Source organism: Balaenoptera borealis, assembly GCF_965194805.1.
Source record: "Balaenoptera borealis genome assembly, chromosome: 16".
Lineage (NCBI taxonomy): Eukaryota > Metazoa > Chordata > Mammalia > Artiodactyla > Balaenopteridae > Balaenoptera > Balaenoptera borealis.
In genome coordinates, this window is record NC_138872.1 from 81,866,904 (window position 1) to 81,888,685 (window position 21,782).

The 21,782-nt window shown below is 54.7% G+C and overlaps 3 protein-coding genes across 14 annotated transcripts in view; 2 read left to right on the forward strand and 1 right to left on the reverse strand.

Annotated features, from left to right (window-relative positions):
• The first annotated feature begins 12,740 nt into the window (after nt 1-12,740).
• PPP1R35 (protein phosphatase 1 regulatory subunit 35) lies at nt 12,741-14,171 on the forward strand. The gene is made up of 4 exons (XM_082359851.1): nt 12,741-13,265; nt 13,346-13,598; nt 13,679-13,815; nt 13,921-14,171. Exons 1-4 carry the CDS (start codon nt 12,750-12,752, stop codon nt 14,092-14,094), a joined length of 1,080 nt encoding a protein of 359 aa, XP_082215977.1. The 5' UTR covers nt 12,741-12,749; the 3' UTR covers nt 14,095-14,171.
• Nucleotides 14,172-14,659: 488 nt separating this feature from the next.
• On the reverse strand, nt 14,660-19,408 carry MEPCE (methylphosphate capping enzyme). Of its 2 annotated transcripts, none has more exons than XM_082361652.1 (4): nt 17,145-19,408; nt 15,679-15,897; nt 15,375-15,501; nt 14,660-15,102 (listed from the first exon to the last, which is right to left on the reverse strand). In XM_082361652.1, exons 1-4 carry the CDS (start codon nt 18,816-18,818, stop codon nt 15,026-15,028), a joined length of 2,097 nt encoding a protein of 698 aa, XP_082217778.1. In that variant the 5' UTR covers nt 18,819-19,408; the 3' UTR covers nt 14,660-15,025. The 2 variants fall into 2 exon arrangements, with proteins under 2 accessions (XP_082217778.1, XP_082217779.1); XM_082361653.1 differs by having other exon boundaries at nt 14,660-15,258; nt 17,145-19,406.
• A 197-nt stretch (nt 19,409-19,605) lies between these two features.
• ZCWPW1 (zinc finger CW-type and PWWP domain containing 1) overlaps nt 19,606-21,782 on the forward strand; it is a 31,222-nt gene continuing 29,045 nt past the window's right edge. For 7 of the 11 annotated variants that reach the window (XM_082361654.1, XM_082361662.1, XM_082361663.1 and 4 more), the window contains exon 1: nt 20,101-20,786. The gene's annotated coding sequence lies outside the window, so the exon portion shown is untranslated. The other 4 variants (XM_082361659.1, XM_082361660.1, XM_082361664.1 and 1 more) reach the window with 3 other exon arrangements.

Genomic DNA, 21,782 nt, shown 5'->3' on the forward strand with positions numbered 1-21,782 from the left:
TCCTCTTGCAAATGCTGATTGTTCTGTTTTGAAAGTGGTTCCCCTACATTTTTCACTTGGCTTGCTCTCATTCCTCCTTCGGATTTAGTCTCTAGCTACCTCAGAGAGAGATGCCTTCCCTGAATTCCCGTCCCCCTGTCCCCTGGGCTTTGTTCAGGGCTGTGTCCCAGAGCTCACCTCAGCACAGTACCTGGCATGCACAGGGCAACAGGGTTTGGGGTAAGGAAGGATGGCTCAGGTAGGTAGTATGTACCCCTGGGTCCTAGTCTGCCCACCCGATGGGGTCAGACTCCTTCCATTTGGCATCCTGTCTCTGGCTCCCCAACTGTGCTCCCTTTCCAGGCTGTGCTCCCCTCCCCAAGGGAACCTTTAAGACCCAGGAGCCAGTGAGAAGAGGCAGAAAGCTGGGGGCTGCGAGGAAGAGGCAGAGGAGAATGAGCACTGTCCCGAAGGGCTGCTGACCCCTGTCTGAGGCCCACTCCACAGAAGTGGGGGTTAGGGGGTGACAAAGGAGAAACCCAGCTCTGAAGTAGACAGGAGTGGGAAGTCACAGGTGGGACCCCTCATCCCTAACAGCCCACCTAGACGTGTTGTTTTCCTCACCACCCTGTCCTTCACCTGAGGCCCCCTGAGATGTGCTATGCAACCCTCCACCCCGTCAGCAGCTGTGGCTTGACCTGTGTGTCCCTGCCCCCAAGGAAAGGGCTTTCCCTGGGGCCTGTCGGGGCAAAACCTCCAGGCAGCAGTGACCAGGTGCCTGGGCACCTGTGTGGCACCCCCCCTTCTCCTCTCAGGACCCCGTGGTCCTGCCTCCCTCCTGCTCTTCCTGTAACACCCAAGTGTCCTTCCTTCTCCTAGTCCCCGTGATCTAGCCAGGAGACTCTGGAGCCAATCAGAGAGAAGTCAGGGTGACTTCCACTCCAATGTGAGTGGGAGCGAAGGAACGAGGGGTCAGGACCACGTGAGGAATAGGCTTCTCTGTCTTCTCTTCATGAACTCTCTGGGCAGAAAAACTGGTACCCAGCAAAGCCAGTCCCCTGAACCTAAGGCACTGTGGGAGGGGGGCTTCAGAGCCCCATCCTGCACTTCTCAGCAGTGCACGGGAGGCTGAGCCAGCCCAGCCTTTGGATTCAGAAAGACCTGGTTCAAATCCTGCCCTTCCTGGCTGTGTGACCTTGAACAAGTGAGTTAACTTGTCTGAATCTCACTTTCCTTATCCGGGAAAAAATGGTAAATATTTATTTCACATGGCTGTATGAATGTGAAGTGCCTTGCACAGGGCTTGGTACCCAGTGAATTGACAACAGGTGAAAACTCTTCTCCAAAATGTATCATTAAAGAAGTGGTTCTGCCAGTGTGGTCCTGGACCAGCAACATAGCATCCCCCGAGACAGGTAGAAATGCAGACTCTCAGACCCCACACCTCCTGAATCAGAACCTCTGAGGATGCGGCCCAGCAACCCATTTTAACAAGCCCACTGAAGTTTGAGAACCGCTGCCACTTCGAATGAGAATGTGGACGATGAGATTCTGAAGCCTAGGAGACATCAGAACCACCTGGAAGCTTGTTAAAAATACAGATTCCTGGCCTCAAAGCCAGAGATTGAGGTGGGACCTGGGAATCTATCTTTTAACCTGCGATTAGTTTGATGGGGGACCCTGCACCAGAGGCTGCCCTGGGGGAAGGTCATGGAAGACGCTTCGAGTCATAGAAGGCTCCAGCCTGGGGAGCTGAGGGCTTCCCATGGGTGGAGAAGGGGATTTCAAGCTGGAGAAGGGAGGAATTTGGACTTTACCCTAAAGTCCCTGTGGAACGGGGAGGAGTAGTGCCCAATGAGGGAAGGGCGTGCCCTCCGTGGACACCTGCCCAACCCCGTGACGTCACCCCACGAGCCGGGACCCCTTGCGCTCCGTCCGAAGGGGCGTGGCCTCTGGGAAGTGGGGGGGGGGGTCTCTCCCGCCTCCGCCCGCGGTCTAGTCGGACCTCTCTCCACGACAGGTGGGTGCGGGTGGGGAGAGGCCTGGCCCGAGGGCACCGAGAGCAGGGTGGGACCTGTGGGGGCGGAGGGGTCAGCGGGGAGGCCGCCGAGCTGGGGCACCTGGAAGACCGGTTGCCTCGCGGTCCTGAGCTCCGGGGGCGCTGCGGTGCGCGGACGCCGTTACTCCCGCGTCGGCTCCGTGGCCGTCTCGCCGCGCCTCACTGGGCCTCGGGTTTGGGAGCTCAAAGCAGCCTTGCGGGGACGGCGGCGGAGTTGCGGGGGGCCTCGTGGCGGTGTCCGCGAACAGGCGTACCATCGTGAGCCCCTGAGCCCCGATCGAGGGGCCGGGCTCCCCCCGCAGCCCCGACGGCGTTAGCCGATGGAGGATTATGGAGGAGCTCCTATCCCTTATCCTTAAACACTCAGGGTCACCCGTGGTGACACGGGCCATTGGAGACACTGGTTTCACGGGACAGCTAATCTCTAGTTAAAACAACTCCTCAACAAGCTAGTGAAACCATGTCCTTTGGCCTGGAACAGCCGGCCTCTCTCCCCCTCTTTCCCTCTCTCTGTGTCCTGCCCTTGTTGCCAAGTCCACCACCATCGGGCACTTACTTCATGTCGAGCGAGATTTGCATCAGCTTCTCATTTAATCCTAAGGGCAGGCCGTCCCTTAGGCCCTAAAGGCATCACCCCCATTTTCCAAATCAGTAAATTGTGGCTTAGAGGGGTTCAGTAACTCCGGCAAGTTTCCAGTTAGTGCTATGAGAGTGAAAAAATGTCTACCAGGCCGGTGCCCTTGTCACAGACCACTGCTTTCCCCACCTCTCTGACTGGACCCAGGGGTCCCTCCTTCTCTCTCCCGGAGCCCCCCTCCTCCAGCCCTCTGCTTGCCATTGTGCAGGTTGTACACTGCACAACTCCAGTCGACAGATGAATAGAACCATTAGGGCAATTTTCCATCAGATGGCAGTAGAGAGCTGTGAGGAAGGGCCACACTTTTCTCATTTGCACAAAGTAGCCTTCTAGGCTGCCCTGCTGTCCCTGCAGCCAGCTCCCCACGTTTCTTTTTCCTCTCCCTGGCACAGAACTTGTTCCTGGTGGGGGAGCTGACCTCATCCACCCCTTTAGCTCTCATTGCACCCACTTCATGCTTCTAGGGTTTTCTCTCCTGCCAAGGAGCAGCTGATCTTCAGCATCCAGCATCCCCCAAACCTGCCACTTCTGAGCTGTATCAGGAGACCTGCTGCTTCCTGTTCTGTCTGGTAGGCCTGGCTGTTGTGGGCATGCTCTCTCTACGCGGTCATCCTGAGCTGCTGCTGCTGCTGGGAGTGAGGCTGGTGGAGGCTGGATGGGGAGGCTGCCTCGGCCGATGGGGAGTGGGGGATGCTGGAGTCCTGGGGAGAAGTGGAAGTCCTGGATAGGAGAGAGGAAAGGGCTGGCTGCAGGAGATGCCAAGGAGAGGGGACTAGCCCCTGGTGGTGGCAAAGGACTGAAATAAGTGCGTGCGTGTGTGTGTGTGTGTGTGTGTGTGTGTGTGTGTGTGGTGTTGGGGAAGGGGATGTATTGTCTGGAACAGAAAGTGCTCAGAGATCAACTAGTATAGCTCCCCTCCCCCCCATTTTACAGATGAGGAGACTGAGGCCCAACGAGGAAAAAGATGGTGTTGCTAGGGGCCCGGGGATCCGCTGATTTCTGGTCCCAGGCCCAGTCCTCTGTGCGATGTGAGTCCCTCCTACTCCTCTCCCTGTCCCCCAGGGGCAGACTTTGGACCTGGGACTGTAGATGTGGTCTCAGTGCTATGGTCACAGCACACTGCTGATTGGTGTCAAAAGGCCTCTTTCTCCACCGAGTTCACTTCCTGCTAGACTACCCAGTCCCCGCCTGCAGGCTCCTCTGTCCCTCCAGCCCAGAATCAACCCAGCCTCAACCCTTTGTTGCCCGGGTAGCAGCCTTTCTTCGGCCTGGGATGCCAGCAGGAAATGTACTGGACACTTGGGGGTTCTCTCAGGTTGAAGGACTGACACCATGTGTGTGGCGAGTAACTTGCAGGCAGGGGGCTGGTTCCTGATTGCTAGGTCTCTGCTAGCAGCCTACGTTTCCTAAAACTTAGTGTCTAAGGCTTCAGTTTCTTGAGTACCCCTCCTGGTTGCCACGGCAGCCTGACACTTGCTGAGCATGATTGGTGACCAGCTGGGTGGCCACCCCCAGAAGCTTAAGATCTTGGGGGCCCCTGGGTGGGCATGGCTGGATGTAGACCTACCCCATCAACTTCTCCACACAACAGGCCGCCCCATGGCCACCCCTCCCCTTGTGCTGTCATGGCTCCCGCTTCCTTCTCCCCACACAGAGGGACCCACAGGGGGGCCAGTCGTTCCTCTGTAATCCCAACACCAGGCTGCCCTCCCCAGTGCCCCCAACACTCCACCTGTCTCCCACCACCCACCCTTTCTCCTCCTGCCTTTGCCCCGGTTTCCCTTGGCAACTCTCTGGAGCCTGGAGAAGCCCTCAAAGGAAAGATGGTCCTTCATGGCCAAATCCTTCCCATCACAGGGCCTCCAGTCCCAGCCCTCCAAGGATGGGGATGCAGCCAAGGTGAAGGTGTGGGTGAGATCCTGGGGGACACGGTGGCCTGAGCCTGAGGTGCAGCCCAGACCTCTCCTTCAGCTATATTAGTTTTCTGAGGCTGCAGTAACAAATTGCCACCAACTCGGTGGCCTAAAACAACAGAAATTCATTCTTTCAGGATTCTGGGGGCCAGAAGTTGGAAATCAGTTTCACTGAGTTGAAATCAAGGTGTGAGCAGAGCTGTTCTCCCTCCAGAGGCTCTAAAGGAGAATCCATTCCTTGTTTCATCCAGCCTCTGATGGCTGCTGTCACTCCAATCTCTGCCTTTGTCACGTTGTCTCTTTTTCTTCTGTATCAAGTGTCCTGCTGCCTCCCTCTTTTAAGGTAATTGGGATTGAACCTGACATCTTTGAGAGGTCAATTATTACACCAGCCTTCCCCCAAATACACACGTAAGTGTTGATCGCTTAGTCCAGCGGTCCCCAATCTTTTTGGCACCAGAGGCCGGTTTCATGGAAGACGATTTTTCCACCAGCAGGGGGTGGGGGGGCTGGGGGGGCTGGTTCAGGAGGTAATTTGAGCGACAGGGGGCAGCAGATGAAGCTTCGCTCGCTCGCCTGCTGTTCACTTCCTGCTGTGTGGCCCTGTTCCATTACCGGTCTGCGGCCCCGGGGGTTAGGGAGCCCTGGCTTAGTCTACAAGTTGTGGGAATCAGCCAGGAAAGGAGTTGAGAAGTAAGGAGGAGAGGTCCCAGGACCAGCTCTAGGCCAGACTCTCAGTAGCTTCCAGGTAGGCTCACCTGGGGGTGGGGATGAGGGGCATGAAAGACCAGAAGGGCGACTGCATTTCTCCCCAAGTTGTGCAAATAGAACTTGCCTAAAGGCCTCCTTCATGCCACCTGCCCTGCTCTCAGGTTAGGAAGCACTAGGGATTGTGGGTAAGAGCCTGGGCAGTCACACAGACCTGGGTGTAGACCGACACCTCACCCCTTACTAGCTGTGGTTCTCAAAGTGTGGACCAGGGGCCAGCAGTATCAGCGTCTCCTGGGAGTTTATTAGAGACACAATTACTAGGGCCCCACTCCAGATGTACTGAATTAGAAACTCTATGGTGGAGCCCATCAACAAGATCTCCAGGAGATTCTGATGCGTGCTGGAGTTTGAGGGCCACTGTCTTAGACTCCTCAGAAATGTGCATGACAGCACTCACAGCAAACACACAGTGTGATTGGTAGGATTAAACAAAGCTGTGTCCCCAGACGACTTAACTGCAGCCCTAGATTTTCAGCGTAGGTGCTCAGTACATATTTGTGGGATGAATGAAAGAGCTTTACAATGAGTAATGGAATACAAGTGGTGTGGTTTTCATTCACTCAGCAAACAATTACTGAGTGCTAGGTCCTGCCTGGGGCAGTTTTGAAGGTGATTCACTCTAGCCCAGTACACAGCTGAGAGAAGGTAAATTGATAGTCTCAATGCGGGGTGAGAAATGCCCCAGCTGAGGGATGGTCAGATGTGCTGAGGGAGCCCAAAGATGGAAGGAAGGAAACCATTGTTGACTTAGGTGCTTTCACACATGCATTATCTTTTAGATCTACGAAAAGAGCCTTAGAGTGTAGTCCCATTTCCTACACCTACTTGCTGTGTGACTTTGAGCAAATCACTTGGCCTCTTTGTATGCGGATGTATTTCCCCATCTGCAAAATGGGGATGATAATACCACACAGGGTTTTGTTTCAAGCAGTTAGCGTAACCCCTAGCATATAGTGGGTTCTGAAAGATGTTAAACGTCTTCTTGTAATCCTCCCAGCAATCCTGTGATGTAGGTGTTACATTTACTTTTTAAAGTCTCAAAGGAGCTAAATGTGCTAGAAACCTAGGCCAATGTCAGTTACTGCAATCTGGCCCAACTTTAGCATTGAGCTCCCTGGCAGCCACAGAAAAGGAGGAAAGGTGATGGTTACCTGGAGAGCTGCTTGATTTACATAACAAAAGGAGACCACCTGGCTCCTTGGGGGACCCTCCGCAGGGCTACCCCCAGGCTGGCCGTCTCACCTGCCCTCCCTCCTGCTCCAGTTCCCAGCTAGTGCGGTGGTTGGCTTGTGCGAAGCAGAGTTGTTTCAGTGAAGGCGCACCTGAGTCACACTCAAGGGGAGGGGACGTACACTGCGCCTCTCAATGGAAGGAATGCCAAAGAATTTTGGGCCAAGGAAAAAAAAAATCATCATATTAGTCAAATCCTAAATTGTCAGAATCAGGGATAGTGTTTAAAACCTGAAAAGAATACTTTTTTCTTATTTGGCAAATATTTATCTTCTCTCTCTGTGGTGGGCCTGTGCTGGGCTCTGGGGAACATGGCCACCCTCTTGCCTGAGCATAAATGGCGGGTGGGGAGAGGAAGGCTGGGCACCACACAGAGGAGGGTGCCTTGGGCTCAGGCCCTGGCTCTGCACCTACCAGCTGCTAGCCCTGGGTCAGTTTTCTCATAGACTCTAAGATCCCCTCTGCATTGCAGGTCCTGGGAGAGGGCTCAGTCTGTGCCTGGGCACCTCCTGGGGGCAGCTTAGGGGAGGTGGGGAGAGTGTGAGGGCAGAGACACAGGTTGAGATAAAGGGGAAGAGTTTGGGAAGCTGGCTCAGGCTTTGCCAAGGGAGGGTGGTGGTCTGCGGAGGCTGGGATCCCCCGTCCCAGTAGTTTTTGGGGAGGAGAGTCCTATTGCCCCACCCGAGCTTCCCATAGCCTCAGCAGCGGTGAACACCAGTGGGCTCTGAGCCAGGGTTCCTTCTCCACCATCTTGGAACCCCCTGCAGCCTCAGGACCAAGGCAGGACCTCAGAGCTTCAGTTCCCTCTCAGGCCTTCTCCCTTTTACCCCCGGCCCTGGTCCCTCCTCAAGTTTCTGCACAGCTGCCCAAGCTGAGGTTATTGCTGGGGAACGTGGCCCCCGCCTCTTGGTCACTTCGTGATGTCCCAGCCCCCAATACCTTGTCTCTGCCCCCCTTGACCCCCCGTCTCGCCTCTTCGCCTAGAGCACCTCTCATCCCTACCTGGAAGCTTTCTGTTTCCCATCCCTTCCAGCATTCCCCCTCCTCTCCTTCCCCCACCCCACCCTGTCTTTTCCTGTTGTGTTGGCATTTGGCAGATGGTCCTGGGACCACTGCAGAGAGTGGAGTCAGAGGGACTCTGATCCTTCTCTTCCACCAGCCAGCCTCGGGCTGTGCAAAGACCTCACGCCAGCATCTCCCTGTTTGATCTAGAGGTTTCCGCGGAATCACCCTTCACCCTAGGGATCCCCCAGCACATCCTGTGTGCCCACCCTCATTGAGTAACAGACTGCCCCCATCCCATTTTTTTGCGGTGCCGACTCTCAGCCAGGCAGAGATCTGTTAGGACCTGTATCCCAGGGTAAGGCCAGCAGTTTACCATGTGTCCCTCTGCATAGTTAAATTTCCCCTACCCATGGCTCCATCTTCCTGGTTTATGGCCATATGTTTTGTGGCTCTAACCCCACCCACCTTGCTCATGGCCTCTATCCCCTTTCTTGTAGCTCCAGTGGTTTTTGACCAGCCTCTCCCCAGGCTCTTTTAGGCCCTAACCAATGGGCATCAGCTTCTGTTCCCTGTGTTGACACCAGGGACATCCCCTCCTCAGTAAGCCCAGGCTCGCAATCCAGTGCTCTCCCCTTTGCCAAGCCCAGCTCCACTGAATTCTCCATACCGCCAACCCTGAAAACCTGCTTCTCTCTGTTTTCCTAGTTTCATCCAATTTCCTCTTCTTCATTCTCTACCCCACCCAGACTGTGGACAGCTTCTTCCGAATGAGACCTTATTCCCTACCCTCAACTCTCCTTCATCCCAGAAGCTGGTCTCATCCCGTATCCCTGGAGACTCAGACATAAGGGGTGCCATCCTGGCCCTCCTGTTCCTTTCCCTGCTTCTGGAGGGGCCAGGCCGAGGGGCTCAGAGTCAGTGCGTTGGCGGGCAGCCGGATCTGTGCCCTCGCCTCCAGATGTCGGTCTGTTCCTTCTGGGTTGAGAGAAAGGAGTGGAGGGCTCAGGCCCTCTGCTGGGGGGTGGTTTACCCTGCCAACCCCTGAGATTAGGTAGGATGGGAAAGTACACTGGGGCTGGGAGCCTGGATGTGTGTGTGGCTGGGGGGTGGGTTACAGCTGTTGAAGTGCAAGGTCAGCCACTCCCATCCTCCAGCACCCCCTGTGTGACAGGGACACAGTGTGGAGGTGTCTCTGGGTTGACCCCTCGGCAGCAGCCAGTCTGGGAGTGGGAGATGGGAAGTGAGGGGTCCCTGCACGTGGGGTTTGCAGAGGGTGGTGGCGGAGGGTTGCTGCCTCATCTCTTTGACGTGTCTGGGCCCTATTGGAGGCGCCTTCCTGGATGGAACCTTGGCTCTTCCCCTGCCTTCTCAGCTGGGGCGGGTCTTCCTAGCTGCCTGCTGCCATGGTCCCAGTCACACCACTGTGCTGGATGCATGCTGGTGCTACTCAACAGCATGGTCCCTTGAAGGACCTCTGACCCTGTCCTGTCTGCTGTCCCACCTTAGCCCACCTATAGTGTCTGGCCCAGCACAACCTCAGGGATGACCCTGAATGACCCCTTCCAGCACCTAGCCTTGTCTTTCCCAAGTCAGGATCCGTGTCTGGGATTGCCTGTCCTAGATGAGTAAACGGAGCACCACTGCCTGGTGAGTCTAACCCATCAAGACAAAACCCAAGAGCGCGAAGCATGACCTCTTCCTGGGGGTCTTCTTGTGCTCCTTTCTCTCTTCCTTCAGCATTGTTTCTTCTCTCCTCTCCCACCCTTCCCAGGATGGGAAGTGATGCAGAGGTGGGACCTCCCCAGCCTGGAGAGTGGAGGGAGGGGCTCGTTGATGAGGGCTCGGGCAGGGCCCCCTCACTTGGCAATCTCAGTTAACGGGGTTCGGGGGAGCTTCTCTGTCTCTCCTCTCCTTTGCTTTGAGTAGGTGGTGGTGGTGGGGGGGTCAGTTCCTGGACCACATTTACGATCTCTCTCCTCACTCCCTCCTCCTGGGTTCCCCCTTCGCACCTTCTACTGCCCCCAGTCAGGGCTTGGTTTGGTGTGGTGTGTAACTGGAATCCATCTTTGCAGAAGAGGGTACAGCTCTAGAACATGCCACCATGAGGGGACTCTGAAGTTCAGGATAGAGAAGGAATCTTCCTTGCTTATCAGTTCCGTCTTAAAGGGGGGACTTCTTTTTTTTTTTTTAGAGAGGAAGAGCAACATCAAATTGTATTAACATAAATATGTACATGATAATTTAAAAAAAAAAAAAAAAGAGCACAAGCAATTCCAGCCAAAAAAATCCTAGGCAGAGTGGAGGTTGGACTGAGACCCCTCATTCCCTCACCTCCACTTACCCATCCTCATATTCATATTGTTTCTTTAAAGTTGTTCGGTGAACTTTGCACTTCTTGGAGGCCCATAACATAAGCTGGCAAACAGAATGGCTTGTTTTTTTTTTTGGCCCATGCTGCGTAGCTTGCGGGATTTTAGTTCCCCAACTAGGGATCAAACCTAGGACCCCGGCAATGAAAGCGCCAAGTCCTAACCACTGGACCGCCAGGGAATTCCCGGTAATGGCTTGTTTTAATCTCTGTATCCAGGCCTAAGAAGAGGTAGCGGCCAGATTTTAAAAAAATGTTTTATAGTTATTCTTTTTGCTTAAAACTTAATTATTTAATTAATTATTTTAAACAAAATACAGTTGATTTACAATGTTGTGTTAGTTCCAGGTATACAGAAAAGTGATTCAGTTATACGTACATTCATTGTCTTTACATTCTCCTCAATTATAGGTTATTGTAAGATACTGAGTATAGTTCCCTGTGCTATATAGGCTATACGGTAGGTCCTTATTGGTTACCTATTTTATACATAGTAGTGTGTATATATATATATTTTTTTTAAAGTCTTTTTTTTTTTAAATTTTATTTATTTATTTATGGCTGCGTTGGGTCTTCGTTTCTGCGCGAGGGCTATTCTCTAGTTGCGGCAAGTGGGGGCCACTCTTCATCACGGTGCGCAGGCCTCTCACCATCACGCCCTCTCTTGTTGCGGAGCACAGGCTCCAGATGTGCAGGCTCAGTAATTGCGGCTCACGGGCCCAGTTGCTCCACGGCACGTGGGATCTTCCCAGACCAGGGCTCGAACCCGTGTCCCCTGCATTGGCAGGCAGATTCTCAACCACTGCGCCACCAGGGAAGCCCAGTAGTGTGTATATTTTAATCCCCAACTCTTAATTTATCCACCTCCCTTTCCCCTTTGGTAACCATAAGTTTGTTTTCTGTGTCTGTGAGTCTATTTCTGTTTTGTAAATAAGTTTATTTGTATCATTTTTTTAGATTCCACATATAAGGGATATCATATGATAGTTGTCTTTCTCTGTCTAGCTTATTTCACTTAGTATGATAACCTCTAGGTCCATCCATGTTGCTGCAGATGGCATTATTTCATTCTTTTTTATGGCTGAGTAATGTTCCATTCTGTATATATATATACACCACATCTTCTTTATCCATTCATCTGTTGATGGACACTTAGGTTGTTTCCATGTCTTGGCTGTTGTAAATATTACTGCTATGAACATTGGGGTGCATGAATCTTTTCCAATTATGGTTTTCTCCAGGTACATGCCCAGGAGTGGGATTGCTGGATTATATGGTAGTTCTATTTTTATTTTTTTAAGGAACCTCCATACTGTTCTCCATAGTGGCTGTATCAATTTACATTCCCACCAACAGTGTAGGAGGGTTCCTTTTTCTCCACACCCTCTCCAGCATTTACTGTTTGTAGACTTTTTGATGATGGCCATTCTGATTGATGTGAGGTGAAGTGGCTAGATTTTAAGACTGAGGAATTGAGTTTACTGAATTCATGGCTAGCGTTCCTGTAGGGCATTTATATCCATCATCACAGCCCAGGCCTGAGGGTTGGGGGATAGGGTGCAGTTTCAAGTTTCAGCTCCAACACTTCCTGGGTGCCAAAGCTATCTCAGCCTCCTTTAAAAAAAAAACCCCAAAAACCCAAAGTTTTTTTTTAATCATAGAAATGTTCTAATATATACAAAAGTAAAGAAAAATATTATGATAAACCCCCATGTACCCATCACCCAGCTTCAACAATCAATCACCCACATTTGGCTGATCTTGTTTCCTCTATACACCCACCCTCATACACTGCCCTTCTTCCCAGCCCCAGCATTACTTTTAATTAAAATTTTTATTGAGATCACTGTAGATTCACATGCAGTTGTAAGAAATAATACAGAAACATCCCTCGTACACTTTCCACAGTTTTCCCCCATGGTAACTGCTATAGACTGAATATTTGTGTCCCCTGAAAGTTCCTATAATGAAACCTAATCCCCAAAGTGTTGGTATTTGGAGGTGGGGTCTTTGGGAGGTGATTAGGTGATTAGTGCCCTTACAAAAGAGACCCCAGAGAGCTCCCTTGCCCCTCTCACCATGTGAGGGCACAATGAGAAGATAGCCACCCGTGAACCAAGAAGTGGTTCCTCACCAGACATGGAATCTGCCAGGACCTTGATCTTGGACTTCCCAGCCTCCAGAACTGTGAGAAATCAATTTCTGTTGTTTATAGCCACCCAGTCTGTGGTATTCTGTTAATAGCAGCATGAACCGACTAAAGCAGTAACATTTTGCACAACTATACTATACTGTGACAACCAGGATGTTGCCATTCACATAATCCACCAATCTCATTAACATTTACCAGTTTTGTACTCGTGTGTATGTGTATGTGTGTGTGTGTATGTATTAAGTTCTATATAGTTTTTAAAATTTTTTTAGAACTGTACTTATATGCAGATATTTATTTTTTATATAGATGAATATTTTAGTGGATCTTCGAAGGGGAAAAAGTCACAAAAGGCCGCAAGGCGGAATGAGGCTGCTGTCGCCCAGGCAACTACGGTCGCCTAGGAGGGAGCCCGAGGCTGGAGTCAGCGAGCCACGCCCTCACTCAAACTGGGGAGCTCCGGTCCGAGTTCGGAGGCGACGGAACACCCGGAGATGCTGTGGAGGCACGGAGTAGGGAGGTCCAGTATGGGGACGCTGGACCGTTAATAGGGAGGACTGACACACTCCGGATTCCAGCGGAGGCCAGGTGGTGACGATTGGATAGGGCAACGACGCCGTACCTTAAGTTTCTAAATGAAAATGGTCCTAATGAGGACCCGTAGAGCTTCCAAGGGCTTCAGCTCTAAAACCCAGGCCTGGGGGCGGGGCGAGGCTTTGTGGGCGGAAGCCTGCCGGGAGGCGGGGACCGGGGCAACGGAAGTGACGCTTAGGCGCACCAATAGAGCGGGGCGGGCGCTAACGGTTTTCGGTAGCCCGGTCTTAGAGGGGCGGGGGAGAGGAGGTGGCGAGTCCGTGTCCCGTGACCCTTGGCCCCTAGCGACCCCGCACCCCTGCAGACACCCCAAGATGATGGGCTGTGAGGAGTCAGAGCTGGAGTCGGTGGAAGGGGGAGAGGCCGTGGCTGACCCAGGGCCACCCCCAGAACCCCGAGCTCCCGAGCCCGGAGCCCCAGTGCCGGAGCCCGGCCTGGACCTGAGCCTGAGCCTGAGCCCTCTGTCCGAGAGCCCCGGGCGCGGGCGGTCCAACTGCAGCCCGGGACGGCGGAAGGGGCGGGCGGACCGGCGGGGCGGGGCCCGCAAGGGGCGACAGGTGAGCTGGGGGAAGGCCTGGCCGCCAGCCCGCCGACGACCCCGCGCCTACCTCTTCACCGCCCCGCTCTCTGCTTCCAGGTCCGCTTCCGCCTGGCGCCGCCCTCCCCGGTACGGTCCGAGCCGCCGCCGGCCGCCGCCGCACCGAGCGAGAAGCCCGCGGCGCCGCAGGACCTGGGGACGCCCGCGCAGCAGAGTAGCCTGGCCTTGAGCTTCGAGCTGCAGGCCGCGCGGGCCGCAGCCGGGGGCCAGTTCGATGCCGCGAAGGCCGTGGAAGAACAGCTGAGAAAGTCGTTCCAGACCCGCTGCAGCCTGGAAGAGAGCGTGGCCGAGGGTGAGGGGGGCAGGCGGCCGGCCGGGCGCGGGAGCGGGGGTGCGAGGCGCCGCTCACTTCCGCTCCTCCTGCGAACTCAGGGCTGAACGTGCCGCGCTCCAAGCGGCTCTTCCGAGACCTGGTGAGCCTGCAGGTGCCCGAGGAACAGGTTCTGAACGCCGCGCTGAGGGAGAAACTGGCGCTCCTGCCGCCGCAGGCCCGAGCCCCGCCTCCAAAGGTGAGGGACCTGAGCTTGAGTCTCCCCTACTCCGTCCCCCCTCCTCCCCAACTGCCAGGGGTTTTGTCCCCGCTCCGAAGGTAACCTTGCTTTGTGCTCCAACAGGAGCCACCTGGGCCAGGGCCAGACATGACCATTTTGTGTGATCCAGAAACATTATTTTATGAATCTCCACACCTGACCCTGGAAGGTCTGCCCCCTCTCCGGCTTCAACTCCGGCCCCGCCCTTCAGAGGATACCTTCCTTATGCATCGGACACTGAGGCGATGGGAAGCGTAGACTTGGAGGCTCCCTGGATTGCTAGTTCGTATTTTTTTGTTTTTAAACTATGAGAATAAAGTGGTTTTGCTAACAAATGGGACTCTTCTTGGGAGCCTTGAGATGGGGTCAAGCCTCAGGTTGGAAGCTGCCAGAAAGTCAAGGTTTTGGCCCTCCTTTAAAGGAACTTGGTAGTGATGAGAAGTAGAGCAGGCAGGTGGTCTGGTCCTAAAAGTGCCTTTTCCTAGTTCCACTTCGACTCCACGGTTAACTCGTCCAAAGTTAGCCTTGTGCCAAAAGCTTACGTAAAAAAATTCTGTCAGTGTGTTTTTGGGGGAGGATAGATGGATTCTTCAAGTTTCACATCAAAGTTCACATACCCCTTTTTCCTGGCCTAGGGTTCTGTACACTTGTGTGTGGGTTTCGTTAGCATTCAGCAACCTTCCCAACCATTGAAAAACCTGCCCTCTTCCTTAAGACTATAGTTTGGGTAGAGAGGAAGCACAGGTTCTACCAGGAGGCACCATCCCCACCCCACCACCCCCCTCCCCCGTCCCCCCCCAAACTAGAATGTGCCAGACACAGGTGTGTGGGCCACTGCCCTAAACATCAAGTTTATTGTGCTGTTCTCACATTCCAAACCCAACCCCCTCTCCCAGTGAGGGAAAGCAGAGGGAAGGATTTTCACAGTACCTGCATGCCTCCCCAGCAACGCCCCCTCTTAACCCTCAGTCCGTCTATCCGTGGTCCACTGAAACGCAGCTAGGGACAAGGGCCGAGGAGAAATGGGAATCTCTCCTTGGGAGAACAGGAGGAAGAGGCTAGAGAACTTGATACCCCCCACCTCCCATGCCCTCGGAGAACAGAGGGCAGCAAACAGTCCATGCCATCCAGCCCAGTGGGCTAGGGGAGAGGAAGATGATGGTGACTCCAGCACAGCTGGGCTTGCTGCTTAGGTGCCAGAGGTGGAGGGAAGAGGCTGGGGCAGCAACACAGGAAAAGCTTTCTCTGCAGATCCAGGAGAGGGAACTATTTTTGGAGGCAGAAAGAAAAGACCTTGGGATACTTTCCTTTCCCCCCCCAGGTCCTTTGGAGCAGCGGGCAGCTTCACACTTTCTGTTCAGGGGGCCACTTAGTGGCTGGGGGAATGGGCCTTGTGGAACAGGTACACAGGACGCTGGAAGCCTGAGGGAAGAGTGTGCAATCAGGAGGGGTTGGCAGGACCTTAAGACTCCACAGGGTCTGCACCCTGCGCCAGGACTGGCCTCCCTTCCTCCCCCAACAAAATAAGCCAGCCTTACCTCTGGAGGTGTTGTGGGGTGTGGCCACAAGCTCATAGCTGGAGAAGCCCACCTCTGGGGATGTCAGGTAGGAACTGAACTGCTCTGGCTTCAGCTGAATTCGATAGTAGTTCTTGTAGATTGTTTCCTAGGGAGGAGGGCAAGGGATCACTTTAGCTCGTTGCCTTCTCTGCTGGTGGAGGCTGATGCCCACCCAGGGGGCCTTTTCACCTTGTTCAGAAAGTCCTCTTTCTGCTTCTTTGAGGCCTTCCTTGCCTCAACTAAAGGAAGGAGAGGCCCAACTTCCACAGAAACCCCAACTCACCGTGAGAGTCTTTCTCCTGCCGTAGGATGACCAAGGCTGGGGCTCCAGGACCAGGATGCCCCCAGGATGTAGGTGCCGGTAGATTCGGCGAAACATGCGCTTCAGCCCCTCGTCTCCCCAGTTGAGATGCACCCACTTGGTGAGGCTGAGGCAGAGCACCACATCATACTCGGGTTTTTGGGCCTCCACCAGCTCATCTCGATCCAGCACGTAGTTACCCTGAGGGCAAGAATTGGGGGTGAGGTCAACAGAGGCATAAAAGAACCACTGCCCCCTCACAACCCACTCTGCAGCCTCACTTTAGTCCTTGGCCACAATCTGCTCTGACACTCCTCAAAATAACTCCCAAATGGTGCCCTGTTTGAGTCTCATTTTCTTGCTTTCTATTGGTGGTAAGCCAATCATAAAAAGGGAGCTTGGGTAACTTTAAATTGAGCAAATTATCCACGAGATCACAAAGGCGGGGGTCAAATTGCAGAGAAAGAATGGTGGGGTTCTCCCAAGACCCTGTCCCCTACTTACTCCCACCCCACAGTCATTAAGCTGAGAGATTCAACGTTATGCAAAGGGCCCCAACCCAGGTTTGAAAGGGGAGACCTGTGGGTTCCTTCCCTGTAGTTGGGACTGGCGAAGTTTCAGGCCTATTCTTTTTCTCCCAGAGAAATGGAAGAACCCCATCCCTCAGGAAACCTTTTCTGGATGATAAGATCATTACCACCCTCTGCAAAGTCCATTCTTCTAGGTTGTAACCCAACACACTGCCAACTATTTCTGTAGCTGGCCTAACTGGAGCATTTTATGGGAATCCACCTGCAGTCAGGGGACAGACACTGAAGACATGGCACTCTCTCCTGCTTCCCCACAGTACTCTTTCTGATGCTTCCCCATCCCACCATCTAGGGTCAGTATGGAGATGACCTAAGGCCAAGCCGCTTAGGTTCCTGGCCACTGACACTCAATCAACTCTGCATCTAATGCAAACAAGGTCCCTATCAAAGGACAGAAACTGTAATTAGTCAGCCACTACCCTAATTCTCCCCCCCCCCCCCCCCCCCCGCATCCCAAGACATTCCATGTCTGAAACCCATCCCTTCATGCACCTTCAGTAGGTTGGAGGACAAGTCTTCATCTGGACCACATCCTCTAACGGGGAAGGTCGACAGGTCTGGATTACAGTACTGGCCAAGAGCAGGGCAAGAGGAGTCTGCCCCAATTCTGGGGCTTGCAGTCATGAGAAAGGACTCCAAGTAGAGCCACCCCCCGCCATCCCCCGACCCAGTTATAGGGGGGGAGACACACCCTGTGGAATCAATCGCAGATTCAGACCCTTCTCTCGAGGACTTGGTTTTCCTAGGGAGGGGTGCATGCACAGACACCCTCTGGGTCATAACCTTTCCCTGCCATGTTCCCATTTAATCTCATCTTTATTCCTGGCCCCTATCCCAAGAGCCTGTGAACCCTCTTACCGTGACGAAGACAACATTGTGGGGGAAGACGGATGTGTCTGCTCCATCCAAGGGCACTTGGGGTGCAGCAATGGGACCCCGGCTGGCTGTCAGTGAGGCTGGGAAGTAGCTTCTCTTTCGGACGGTTGTGGTCCCTTCCTCACTCTCTGCTCCTGGGGCCCCGTCAGAAGTCTGGGGTGGCAGACGCAGCTCTTCGGACAGGTAGTGTCGGATGTTTTGGCGGGCCGAGTGGATGAGCTGGGCATCAATATCCAGGCCCACCATGCGGGACGGGCCCCACTTACAGGCAATGCTCAGGGTCAAATGGCCCACATTGCAGCCCAGATCTAGGACGTCCCGACCCCGAAACCACTCAGGCTTCAACACCCGAAGGCGCCCATCCTCACAGGAAGGATTGCGGTACCCATAGTACTTGCAAAAATTCCCATACTGGAACTTGCACTGTTGCTTTTTGAAGCCCGCAGCAGGTAGTGGGTGGAGGTGGTGGCGGCCTCCCCCACTCCCTCGGCCCTTTTCCTTGGGACCCTGGCCTCCACCCCTAGCCCCTGCCTCTGACTTGCTGGAAGTCCTGCGACGTTTGCGATGTCGTGAGGAGGAAGACGGGGGTGCAGAGGTAACTGAGGCAGCTGGAGGGGCTGAAAGGGAGCCTGAGGGACCCTGTAGGGCAGATGGAAGGGGAGACACGACCTCATCCCTGCAGTTGATGGCTGTGTTGAGTTCATAGGGTTCGGGGGCGTCCCGGTTCTGGCCTCCATGCTGCTGCTGCTGCGGGGTGCCCTCCCCATGGAGTGAGGAACTGAGGGGGGCTGTGGGCAGCACGGAGTGGCTATCATTCCCTCCAGCTGCCTGCTGCTGCTGCTGCTGCTGGTGGTGCTGTCCCCGGTGTCTATGCCGCTTCCGACCAGTCTTGAGTGGCGAAGCAAGGACTACTTGGCCCTCATCAGTGCAAGTATTGAGACTGAGAGGGTCTGTAATATCTTTGGGGATGAGGATCTCCACTGGATCTCGCCCCTTGGCCGGAAGTGGGGATGACTTTGGGGTCTCCGCATTGAGTGCGCGGCTCACTTCCTCATCCAGGAGACTATTCAGGTTCAATGGATCAAAGATATTGCCCCCCAGGAGGAAGTTGGAGGGTAAGACAGAATCACAGTCCGAATTGACCCGCCTGCGCCTCTTGAAGGCCGGATGTTTGAAGCCTCCACCACCTCCCCCTACATTACAGCTATTTCTCCTCTTGCCCCCACCTCCCCCAGGGGGCCGGTGGGGCTGATAGCCATTACGGGGTCGAGGAGGAGCAGGGGGGCCCAGTTCTGTTCCGCCCCCTCCCCGTCGCTCCTCCCCCACGTCCGGGGGAGCGGCTCGCCCGGGGGTATCCGACAAGCGGGCCTCCCCGTGCGACTGCGCCTGGGGGCCGCCCCCTCGCTGCTGCTGCGACTGACCGCCCCGAGGGGTGGATGCAGCCCCGGGGCTCTCCTTGCCGGCCCCAGAAGCCGGGGATCCCGCCGAGTGTGCGCGCGGGCCCGGCCCACGCTGTGTTCCGCCGCGGAGCTCCCCGGAGGCTGCCTCTCGGTGCGATTGCACAGTGGGGCCGCCCCCTCCGCCCGACTCATCTTTGAGCGGCGGCGGCGGGGCCGGCACCAGAAACGGCTCCTTCTCCGCCGCCATCTCGATCATTTCCTCCCCTTATTCCGTCCCAGTCGAGGGCAACCGGGGGGACCGGGGGCTTAACCCCCTTTCCTAGACCCCGCTCGCTTCCCCCCCCCCCCTTTCGCGAGTGCGCGCGCAGTTCTGCTTCTCTCCCCTAGTCTCGCGCCCAAGCGCCTCCCCCGAAGCGCGCCCTACTCGCCCGCGAGACCAAAACAAGATGCCCGCGAGACCCGAACTCGAGGAATCAACCGCGCGTGCGCCAACCCCTTTCTCCACTACCACTACCGCTTCGCCGCGAGCGCGCACTGCTGGGGCGCGTTCCTCTCTCCCTGGAATCACGCATGCGCACTCCGCCACCACCCTGGTTGCGCGCGCATCGGAGTACGAACCAACTTAACGGCTCCGGGAGTTTAAATATAGCCCCTCTCAGCCCCCACAAAAGCCCACCACCCCAAACTGACACCCTACTTCCCTTCGCAGCTATGTCCGTCCCTACTGATATCCTTTGTCTCTGCCGCGCGATCCCACCCACCGTAGGCGGGGGACGGGGAGCTGGTGTGAAAAGGTCTCCTTGACACCCGACCCTTGCTCCTGAGGAATGAGTCTCAGCGGTCTCCGCCCGGCTCTAAACCAGCAACCTCCCTACCCCGCCTCCTTCCTCCCCCTAGTGGGCAGCGCCTGCGCACACCCTTTTGGGCTTGCGCGGGTAGATGCAGCACGTGCTGGAGATGACGCCCCGCCCTCCGTGCTAGGGGCGGGGACTGTTACGTTGCTTCCTCAGGTTTGGTACACGCATCATGCGTCAGCACGACTCGGAGGGGCGCGGCTAAGGAACGGGGCGGCCCTCATGAATTATTCATGACCTGGTTGCCCCCTGTGTCCACCTATTTAGAAGGGCTTCCGAGGGAGCGGAGGGGTGCACCTAAAAGTAGGGGAGGGGAAAGAGCGGAGCGTACTGCCCGTCTTCCTACGAACTGTTCTCAGTATAATATGACAGGTCATTTTAACTCACCCCCTGGAAAATACTCTCTGCTGAACTGGAAAAAAAAAAATACTAAAACAGGCAATGTTGTCCAACTTCCTCTTCCCCCGAAATGGCCGAGTAGTTCTCTCGCTCCTCCGCCTTTCCCCAATCGCAATCACCTGGGGACACTACGCCCTCCTCTCCGCCTCCCCACCCACCTCCCGGACACCAAAGCCTCCGCCCACCACCCGACGTCTGCGCACGAGCCCCCCAGCCCGCGGAGAGCGACCCCGACGCCCACCACAGCCGCCAATAGCAGTACACCCACCACCACCGCCCCCTCGTACGCAGGCCTTCCCGAGCACACGCTGCGGCTTCGCGCCGCCTTATATAAAAACGAATGTGGGCGGAGAAGAGGCTTTGGCCTGCTTTGGGGACCCCCTGCCTCAGTCAATGGGGAAGAAGCTACTCGACGGCCTTTCCAGAGGGTGCTTGGTGGCTCGTTCTCCTTGCCAACAGCGCTTGGGGTGCGGGTCCTGTGGCTGAGAAGAGGGAGGAAGAGGCGAGAATGGGGTTAAGGAGAGTCTCAAAATAAAATACCAAAATAAGGGCATGAAGGAGAGTAAGAGGAAGAATGGGAATCAGTGCACGATTCCCAGAGGAAGGAAAAGGCAGTCTGGGGCACGGAGAAAAGTTAGTAAAAGGAAGATGTGCATCTTGAACGATCAGGCGCTATTGCTGCCACCTAAAAAAGGGGAGGCCAACGAGGATTATGGGATTTGTAGTTTTACAGGGCGTTCTGTTGGAAGATGGCGGAAATAACTCAGCTGCGCAGACGCAGAAGCCGATTCCAGTTGCGCATGCGCCTTAGCCCTGCGAGCACGCCGCCGGTGGGGGTGGAGGTGGAGCTTGTGCGTGGCCTCGCGCCTTTCCCTGGTGGCGGGAAAAGTGGCTCGAGGTTCGAGGTGCTTGGAGAATCTCTGCCTTAGCCCACTGTGCTCCTCGCCCTTAGGTTCTCATCTCTCCAGAAGGTAGCTGGTGCTTCTCCGCTTGCAGCTGAAGGTGCTAGGCGTGGTCAATCCTGGCACCTGTCGCCTGAGAAGTTTTCTCTTCAGGGTGCCGTCCAACTCTTAACCCCTGTCCTCAGAATCTCTAACCGCAAACTTACTCCCAACAAACAAACAAAAGTAACTCAATATCACGGCGGGCGACGGCGGGCGACGACGGACCTGAGCGAGAATGCGGATCCTGGTGCCTCCGCGGGTTGTGGGTGGGGAGCGGGAGCTGAGGCGAAATTCTCTCATGGTGGGGGAGTTGTTGATGGGGAGGAGAGGCTAGAAAGCCACTGTTTTACCCTTTGAGGGGAGTCAAGGAGTTTTGGTTCTGTGGTACCTCCGGTTTTAAATGCTGTGCTTAAGGCAGAATTGGTGAGGGAAGAGAGAGGGAAAAATGTGGGTCCGTCAAAGTTCTTCCCTCTGGTTTATAAGGTGGAATTAGGCCTTTTATTGTTCCAGACGTCGCCTTGGTGCTCTGTGAGGCAAAATGCTGCCGGAGTCTGGGAGTCCATGGGCATGACCCCTGTAAGCGAAAACAACACAAAAGGCTAGTGTGAGGTCGGCAATAGTTTGGGGCAAGTATGGAAGCTTTTCGGGAGTTAGATAGCAAGGGTCTGAACCAGGATCAGGGTCCTAAAGAAAGAGTCTGTTTCGGTGATAAGTGCCTGTATCTCTGTGCTTCCTTGCACTCTCTGAACCGAGAAGCTTTAGTCACCATTAATTTATTTATAAGATTATGTAAAAGGTTTAGTTCAGTTAGTTATGACAGGAAATGTCTTGTTAGGTAGTCTGCTATGGGCAGTAAGCGTAGCGGGGATCATTTTTTCCTTCTGTCTTGTTAAAAGTTTTAAATCATGCTTGCTGAGTGCACATGAGAGAAAGAAGGAAGAAAGAAAGAAGGAGACAGAAAGGAAGGAAGAGAGAGAAAAAAACCTCTTACTGACGGAGGAATGATAATGAGCAGGGATCTAC